Source organism: Morus notabilis, unplaced genomic scaffold (genome assembly GCF_000414095.1).
Source record: "Morus notabilis unplaced genomic scaffold, ASM41409v2 Scaffold1315, whole genome shotgun sequence".
Taxonomy (NCBI): Eukaryota; Viridiplantae; Streptophyta; class Magnoliopsida; order Rosales; family Moraceae; genus Morus; species Morus notabilis.
Window position 1 is genome coordinate 358,129 of NW_010361046.1, and position 9,107 is coordinate 367,235.

A 9,107-nucleotide genomic window follows, 5' to 3' on the forward strand; every position below is an offset into this window, starting at 1 on the left:
GCGGCTGATCTCTCACTTCTGCTTCTCCAATTCTTGGAGTACTCCTTCATACCTCAAAAGACTTGCATTACAAGTAAGTAAGATACTTTTTTTATAAAAAAAAAAAATTTTTGTAACTGCTTATGTATTTGGATTGAATCTGGTTAATTTCTTAAGGCACTTTTGGTCAAGTCCACCACTAAACATAATTGTGTCAAATGGTGCATTTGAGTCCCAAACTATCTGCCTGATGTTAATGAGAAATATTTTATTGGATCAAAGTATAGGTTTTGAAGACTGAATCATGGCTGAGGATCTGGATAAGCCATTGTTGGATCCCGAGAATTTCAATCGGGAAGGAATCGATTTGGTCAGTTTTTGCAACTATGATACTTCCATGACAAAATTTTTGACAAATTTTGTGGCCCATAACAATTTCTGTGCATAATGATGCAATAGGAACGGTTGCCCTTGGAAGAAGTTTTTGAACAATTAAGAACATCAAGGGAAGGACTTTCATCCGAAGATGCTGAAGCAAGATTGATGATTTTTGGCCCCAATAAGCTTGAAGAGAAGCCAGTAAGTACTAAACTACAATTCATCTTTGAAAGCTGTTGTTTAAAGAATCTGGCATCTTGATTCCAAATCATTATATGGCTACAAAAAATGATATAATTACCGTTCAAAAGATGAAAGTGCCAAGCTTTTGCCAAGAATTTTAAGTGGAACTGTTAAGGACGATGAGTTTGTCAATTTAATCATTAAGAATAAGATTTTTTTTTTCTCAATGTTATACTTTTAGTACTGGTTCCCAATCAAGAAAATGACGAGGAAAGTTGTAGTTGAAGAGTTCCATATTAATTAGATCATCTTGCTTCAGAAATCCAAAGTGCTCGGATTAATGGAATGCTACGAACAAATTTGATTTTGCTAAATCGATAAAATAGAATTGTTTAAATTCTGAAAAGTATAACCCATTGATGCAATTCCCAACTCTGTGAAATTTAAATGCAGGAGGACAAATTTCTGAAATTTCTTGGTTTTATGTGGAATCCATTATCATGGGTCATGGAAGCTGCAGCTGTGATTGCAATTGTCCTTGCTAATGGTGGAGTGAGTAGACTCACTCCTTGCAAGCCCTTTTCACTTCAGATATCACATTATACTCCACCAAAAAGAAATTCTAAACATGTCTATTCCAAAATGAAAGTTTTTCTCTTGTTAATAATGAAATGAGATCTCAGGAACAAGGTCCAGATTGGCAAGACTTTGCGGGGATTGTTTGCTTGCTAATAATCAATTCCACAATCAGTTTTATTGAAGAAAACAATGCTGGGAATGCTGCCGCAGCCCTTATGGCTCGCTTAGCTCTGAAGACAAAGGTAAGCCTTGTTTAACACAACCGTTCATCTTGGAGATTATTGATACAAAGATGCAGATCAATTCACATTTCTTGAGACAGGTTCACAGAGATGGTCAGTGGCAGGGGGAAGATGCAGCTGTTTTAGTACCTGGAGATATTATTAGCATAAAGCTCGGGGATATCGTTCCTGCTGAAAACTGCTGATGCCCGCCTGCTCGAAGGGGATCCATTGAAAATCGACCAGGCAAGCAGTGGCCGTGTGAAATTTCAACTTTTACACCTAAAATTTTTAACAACTTCAGTTTCACCCCCATGTTATAACCAAAATTCAATTTATGGCCCCGCTCAATAATTATCTCTTATTTTCTTTGATTGTGCCCCCATTCACAAAATATTTTGGCTCCGCCAATGCAGACAAGTTCTCAGAAACAGTGAAAGAACTATCGATTAATAAATGTTTAGCTACACATGATAGATATGCACAATCTTTTTATTACTTGATTGGTTAGATGAACTTCAGATGATAAGTACCAGAACTTGTCCTGTACAGTCAGCTCTTACTGGAGAATCTCTACCAGTCACCAAGAGAACAGGTGATCAAGTCTTTTCGGGTTCAACATGCAAGCATGGAGAGATTGAAGCTGTGGTTATAGCAACTGGAGTTCACTCTTTCTTTGGAAAAGCTGCACACTTGGTTGACTCCACTGAAGCTATAGGACATTTTCAGCAGGTCATTCTCAATATTTTCGTTTCCCATGAACCTACAGAAATAACCCCACTAACACAAATAGTAACAATAGTGACCTCTTTTTTTTTTTCTGCAGGTCCTTACATCCATTGGGAATTTCTGCATTTGTTCCATAGCTGTGGGAATGATTATTGAAATCATTGTGATGTTTCCCATACAGCACCGAACTTACAGGGACGGAATAAACAATCTTCTTGTTCTCCTAATTGGAGGAATACCTATTGCCATGCCCACAGTTTTGTCTGTAACACTTGCTATCGGTTCTCATCGACTCTCTCAACAGGTTCATCGCTTTACAGACATAGCACATTTTTTAGATTCTTACGGTATGAGCAAAAGATTTTGTTGCATCACTCACATTAATGCTACGAACTGGAATCAATGCATTTGGTTTCCTAGATTGTCTTCCTTGGATTAGTTTAGCTAAAATAAGCTTTAACTCCTGTGTATTTCCTGATAAACTAAGTCCACATGAAGAATAAAGTATCCAGAGTAAGACTTAGCAACTTTTTTAAAATGGAGTTTATTTGTTTTGTAAGGGTGCCATTACAAAAAGGATGACAGCAATTGAAGAAATGGCAGGCATGGACATTCTTTGCAGCGATAAAACTGGAACTTTGACTTTGAACCGCCTCACCGTTGACCAAAATCTTATTGAGGTACAGACGACAACTCAACTACATGACTGTAAAAGAAAGAAATCTCAACTTCAGCATTGCAATTCGAAGATGAATTCAGCAAAAAAAAATAAAAAAATGCGTTTTACTTCTGACCAAGTTATCCTGCAAGGATCACTTTAGTCCTTTTATTTCCTTATTTGTCCAAAAAGGGCTAATATTAGTATATTTATGGATGCATTTTGCAGGTCTTTAACAAAGACATGGACAAAGACACAATTGTGTTGCTTGCAGCTAGAGCATCAAGACTGGAGAACCAGGACGCTATTGATGCAGCCGTTATCAACATGCTTGCCGATCCAAAGGAGGTAGGCATAGAAAACATGTTAGTTTCGCAAGTACTACCGTTTTGTTCTTTTCTAGACACAAGCTAAAAGACATTTAAAAAAATAATAATTTTGCTAGGCACGTGCAAATATCACGGAAGTGCACTTTTTGCCCTTCAATCCAGTTGACAAGCGTACTGCAATTACATACATCGATCCTGATGGTAATTGGCACAGAGCCAGCAAAGGAGCTCCAGAACAGGTATCCAAAAGGTTACAACTTTTGGCACAAATTATCACTTTTGAAATATTTCAGAATTTTGTGTAAGAATCTGAAGTTCTATTCATTTTGGAGAAAAACAGATCCTAAATTTATGCCAAGAGAAAAATGAGATTGCTGGAAGAGTGCATGCCATCATAGACAAATTCGCCGAAAGGGGTTTGCGATCACTTGGAGTTGCTTATCAGGTATGTATAAATTTATGGTTTACCTTTCTCTGCATTTCTAATCCTGGTCTGGTTTTTGTCATAAATAAACCAGTTAGGCCTTTAGTCTCTTGTTGAGTTAACAGCTTAGAGGAACTTTATGTGTTTACCCTTGTTTATTTTTCTTACTTTCTTAGTTATATTTGAGTCTTCTCAGGAAGTTCTAGAAAAATCTAAGGAGGGTCCTGGAGGTCCTTGGACGTTTTGTGGACTGTTGCCCTTGTTTGATCCTCCAAGACATGATAGTGCTGAGACCATCCGTAGAGCTCTAAACCTTGGCGTCTGTGTTAAGATGATTACCGGTAATTAGGAACCAAGCGTCACCTTGTGCATAGTTCAGTGACTAACAGTGCTAATAACCCAACAGAAAATACTAATACATTAATTCTTGTGCTGATATAGGTGACCAATTGGCCATAGCAAAGGAGACGGGTAGAAGACTTGGGATGGGGACAAACATGTATCCATCGTCTTCATTGCTTGGTCGAGAGAAGGATGAACATGAAGCTCTGCCAGTGGATGAGCTCATTGAAAAGGCCGACGGCTTTGCTGGTGTATTCCCCGGTACTCCCATAGGACTTCTCAACAAGGAAAACAAAAAAGGAAGTTATTTCACTTACGTTTTCTATTCTTTGTTAAGGTATCTACTAATCCATGTGATCCTTTCTATACAAACATTCAGAACATAAGTACGAAATTGTGAAGATTTTACAAGAGAAGAAACACGTGGTGGGGATGACTGGAGATGGTGTAAATGATGCACCGGCTTTGAAGAAAGCAGATATTGGAATAGCAGTGGCTGATTCTACAGATGCTGCAAGAAGTGCTGCTGATATAGTCTTGACTGAGCCTGGCTTAAGCGTGATTGTCAGTGCAGTCTTAACTAGCCGAGCCATATTCCAAAGAATGAAGAATTATACGGTTGAGGATCAATCTTTTCATTTTGCAGATTAAATGACACTAATATCAAAATCAATATGCACAACCTGGCTACTCATGTGTTTAAGTCTTTTTTTTTTTTTCATTTTAATGCTGTAAATAATTGCTTTTGAACTGTTTCCGTAACAAACTAATTACCCTGCATATTTTGCAGATATATGCCGTCTCCATAACTATAAGGATTGTGGTAAGTTTGAATTAATTTCAACTTTTTAAATTTTTAGTTTCACTTTAATAGAATTTTGCACTAAGGATTGTCTGTTAGTGTCACATGGTTATCTACACTCAATCTTGCTGCAGCTTGGCTTCGCGCTCCTTGCATTGATTTGGGAGTATGACTTCCCACCTTTCATGGTTCTCATAATAGCAATACTAAACGATGGTAATGTTTCAATCCATTATGCTTCTCTGCACGTTTTTTGTTCAAATAATGAAGTTTGAATGAAAATGCTTTAGCCACAAAGTTTTACATAATCCTCTGACAGAGTGGATAAAAATGATCGAAGTGTTTCATGTTTCTGGTGGTTCTGAAGAAAAATGTATGTTTCTGAACAGGAACCATCATGACTATTTCCAAAGATCGGGTAAAGCCTTCTCTAAGGCCTGACAGTTGGAAACTCAACGAGATATTTGCAACCGGCATTGTCATTGGCACGTATCTTGCTCTTGTCACTGTGTTATTTTACTGGGTCGTAGTTGACACCGATTTCTTTGAGGTATAACACAAGAGTACCCCCATAAACACATTTTTTCTGCATTGTTTCATAACATGTCATGGGAAATCCTATTCCTACTTTAGTACTTAAACCATTTTTCCTACACTTTTAGACACACTTCCATGTTAGATCCTTGTCTGGGAATACCGAGGAAGTGTCATCAGCCATTTATCTTCAAGTTAGCATAATCAGCCAGGCTTTGATATTCGTCACGCGTAGTCAGAGTTGGTCTTTTCTAGAGAGGCCTGGAGTTCTTTTGATGTGTGCATTTGTGGTTGCCCAACTGGTAAGCCGTTGAAGCAGAAGTTGTTCAAGCATAAAACTCTGGTTTTTTTTTTTTTTAAGAGATATAATTAAAACCAAGAAGAATGACAAACGTTTTGTGTAACCATTTTTTTAGGCGGCAACCTCAGTTGCTGTCTATGCACATATAAGCTTTGCTTATATTAGAGGCATTGGATGGCGTTGGGCTGGAGTTATATGGTTATATAGTCTGATATTCTACTTACCTCTTGACATTATCAAGTTCACTGTTCGTTATGCATTGAGTGGAGAAGCTTGGAATCTATTATTTGATAGAAAGGTTAGTTGATCAGTACTACTACTTTTCTTTTGTTGCATGCAAATCTTGGTTCTTAATAAGATGACTCTTCTGATTTTTTTTTTTTTTTTTTGGGTGTTCAAAAGACTGCTTTTACTTCTAAGAAATACTATGGAAAGGAAGATCGGGCAGCTAAGTGGGTACTTTCTCAGAGAAGTCTCCAAGGGTTGATGTCTGTAGATTTGGAAGCCAATGGAAGGCGCAGCCGTAGATCTTCTCTGATCGCTGAACAAGCCATGCGCCGCGCTGAAATAGCCAGGTAAAACTACAAAAAGATTTCTCCAATTTTGGAAGTGTTTTAAGAGCTTTTCAATTAGTGTTTAGAACTATATCGTTGAAAGAGCTTAATGAAGAAAAAGAAAAACCAGAGATTTTTAAATATTACAACGTTGTGAAAATGTTAAAATGAAGTTCATAAAATCTTATTAAAACTCTACTAAAGTTCCAAACCAGATTGCAGGAAATCATGCCAAACTGGCCCTTAATGGGGTTTAAATGTTTAGTGATTATAAGATTGATGTATATAATTTGTTGAATTATACTTTGTATTATTTATCAGGTTGGGGGAGTTACACACTCTAAGAGGACATCTAGAGTCGGTAGTAAGGCTTAAAAATTTGGATTTGAATGTGATCCAATCAGCTCATACAGTCTAAAAAAATGTCTTGTGAACTAAGGACGAACATAGCAGCATTGCTGAGTAGAACATGACTGATGCTGTGCATATCTGCAAACGGAAATGCTTCTGGAGAGTTACCAGAGATGACAATGAGGATCTACGCGCTTCCTTGATTTTCGGGCTCGGAAGATAGCAATGTAATTTTTATTCATCCCAATTCTTAGCTCGTATTTTCAAATTTTTCATGCAAACCTGTACGGTCGATCATAAGCTTTTCAAAATGGGCTTTCTAGTTGTAGCAAATTTTTGTCAAGCAACTCCCAAATAAGGCCATGCAAAAAAAAAAATCGCTTAAAGGATACCAATATACGCTTTTTACTTAGAAATCCGCGGCAATTATAAGGGATGTTAGGGAAAGTATATATTTGGCCACCCACTGGCTGTAACTCGTAACCAATTAACTCGTTAAAATATTTGTTTTCTGTAACTATTTAGCAAGTCCCACATGTTTTCTAGAAACTCAGAGTTTGGATTTTAACTCTTTATAAAACACCCCACCCATCATATACAAGCAAGCTTTTGTCATTTTTTAAGTTGTCCAAAATTAGTAATTTTTTTAATTGAGTGGGGTAGGAAAAGCAAATAGTCTATCGTCGGATCTTTAAAACTATATAAATGTTTCAATCAACAAGTTAAAGATTTAAAAGGATAAAATATATTAGAAAATAACTTCCTAATCTAATACGTCACACAGATAGACACATGAATGCCTCATCGTGTCTACTTTTAATTGCAACATCTAACTCCCCAATTATTTTTGTATTTTGTGTCTTTGTTTTCATTTTTTATTTTGTATTTAATTGATGTTGTGTTTATTATAAGTGGCTTAAAAAAAGTCACAGTTTGATGTAGGAATTAGAATAGCAACTTTGTATATAAATTTTAATATTATGTTGACAATAAATAGGAAAAGATATTCTTTTACTCCGTGTTCATTGATTCTTACCATACATGCCAATAGGGAAACATGTACTTTTACCATCTTATTGTCACGAACTGCACATTTTTTTCTCGTTGTCATGTAAGTGACTCATTTAAAGGCTCTAAATTCTCTCGTGTATTCTTTAAATGTTAGAATCAAGCAGAATATTATGGAGCATCTTAAATAAATTAAGACATTTTAAAAGAAGAGTGAACTTTTTAGAATGTTTTACAATGTTTTAAAAGGTTCCACAATAGTCTGGAATGACCCTAGAAAGATCTATAACTCTTTGGAAGAACTCAGAAGCCATCGGAAGTCTCTAGAAGTTTCGAGAGTACTCTAAAACATTCTAGAAGCTTTAAGATACATGTAATGTACTAGTGGATTGTAGAAGTTTCTAGATATAAGTAGAATCTCCTACACTTGTACAAAAAAAAAAAAAGTATTCTAGAATGTTCTAGGCTTGACATCGTTCCACAAAGTTCTGAAATGTCCATTAGAAGGCCTCTGGCCTATAAATAGGATGAAAGGTCCTCATTTGGGACCAACCAAGAGAGCTACCACACTTTGTACTCATTTCTTGAGTTAGTAAACTTTCCTTCATTAAAGCTTCTATCTTTGTTCTCTTGCCATTTTCCTAGCCATTTGCTCAAGTTTTTGGGGTTAGTAAGGCTGATTTAGTATCGAGGAAGTGCTAAGTGCCGAACCATCGCGTTGTGAAAAGACTGGGCCGTGACATTATGCTAAAAAGTAATAACACACGTAATCGATAACAACAAATCAACAATTTACAATGCTTTTCACCAACAAAACCAATAAAGCAACACAGACAAACCAAACCGAAGAACATAAACAAATAAATTTATACAAGGAAGACTTGATGATTGCAAACTGCAAACCACATCGTACTAAGTTCACAACTATGACCTGAATTATTTGATAGAGATAAAAAGCTCAGAAAGAGGACATCTGAACGCCGCGTTCCCGCCCAAGCCTTGCGGAGTTTACATAACCTGTGGGGCAATGCGCAGAGGCACCAGGAAGTATGAGCCCCATCAGCCTTGCCACGGTGGAAAACTACCCTTCTTCATTGTTAGGATCCTAGTTGAGTCTCATATTATTAAAATATGGGCTTAGCATGTGGGTTTATAACCACTTGGGCACCCTCTTCCTACAAGCTAGCTTTTAGAGATGAGTTCTACCAAAGGGTTATAACAATTGGTATCAGAGCATGCTCCTCCTCAGGTCCACGTTGTGGAAGGGGCGACCTAGAAAGGCCAGAGTGGGCCATCCAGAGTGGGCCGTCGTGGACGTCGGTGTCGCAAGCGTAGTGGTATGTTAGGATCCTAGTTGAGTCCCACATTGCTAAAGTATGAACTTAGCATGTAAGTTTATAACCACTTGGACACCCTCTCTCTACAAACTAACTTTTGGGGATGAATTCTACCTAAGGGTTATAACATTCATATTCTGGCCCATACACATAGCCAATGATAAAACTTCTAATCAACTCCCAGATGGCATTCAGATGCACAGCTGCAGCAGATGTCAATCCAAAAAAGTTCTTGTTTGGTTCCTCCTTTACTTTCTGCAAATAAGCATACATCACAAAAGAAAACAGCTCAATGCTACACAAAATATCAGATTGAAATAAAGCGTATACAAACATTATTTGTATATTTCCTTTCATAGAGTTACTTATTAATAAAGGTTTAATAAAAATGTTTAAGT

The 9,107-nt window shown here is 36.9% G+C and overlaps 1 protein-coding gene across 1 annotated transcript; it reads left to right on the forward strand.

Annotated features, from left to right (window-relative positions):
- The first annotated feature begins 283 nt into the window (after positions 1 to 283).
- LOC21400959 (ATPase 10, plasma membrane-type) lies at positions 284 to 6,431 on the forward strand. The gene is given in 22 exon segments (XM_024165733.1): positions 284 to 349; positions 439 to 558; positions 994 to 1,092; positions 1,224 to 1,361; positions 1,442 to 1,531; positions 1,533 to 1,586; positions 1,893 to 2,072; positions 2,167 to 2,373; positions 2,630 to 2,749; positions 2,956 to 3,075; positions 3,173 to 3,295; positions 3,397 to 3,501; positions 3,677 to 3,821; positions 3,922 to 4,083; positions 4,202 to 4,440; positions 4,613 to 4,645; positions 4,759 to 4,840; positions 5,014 to 5,174; positions 5,287 to 5,460; positions 5,575 to 5,757; positions 5,862 to 6,034; positions 6,335 to 6,431. Coding segments are annotated over 22 exon segments (2,871 nt in total).
- The last annotated feature ends 2,676 nt before the right edge of the window (positions 6,432 to 9,107 follow it).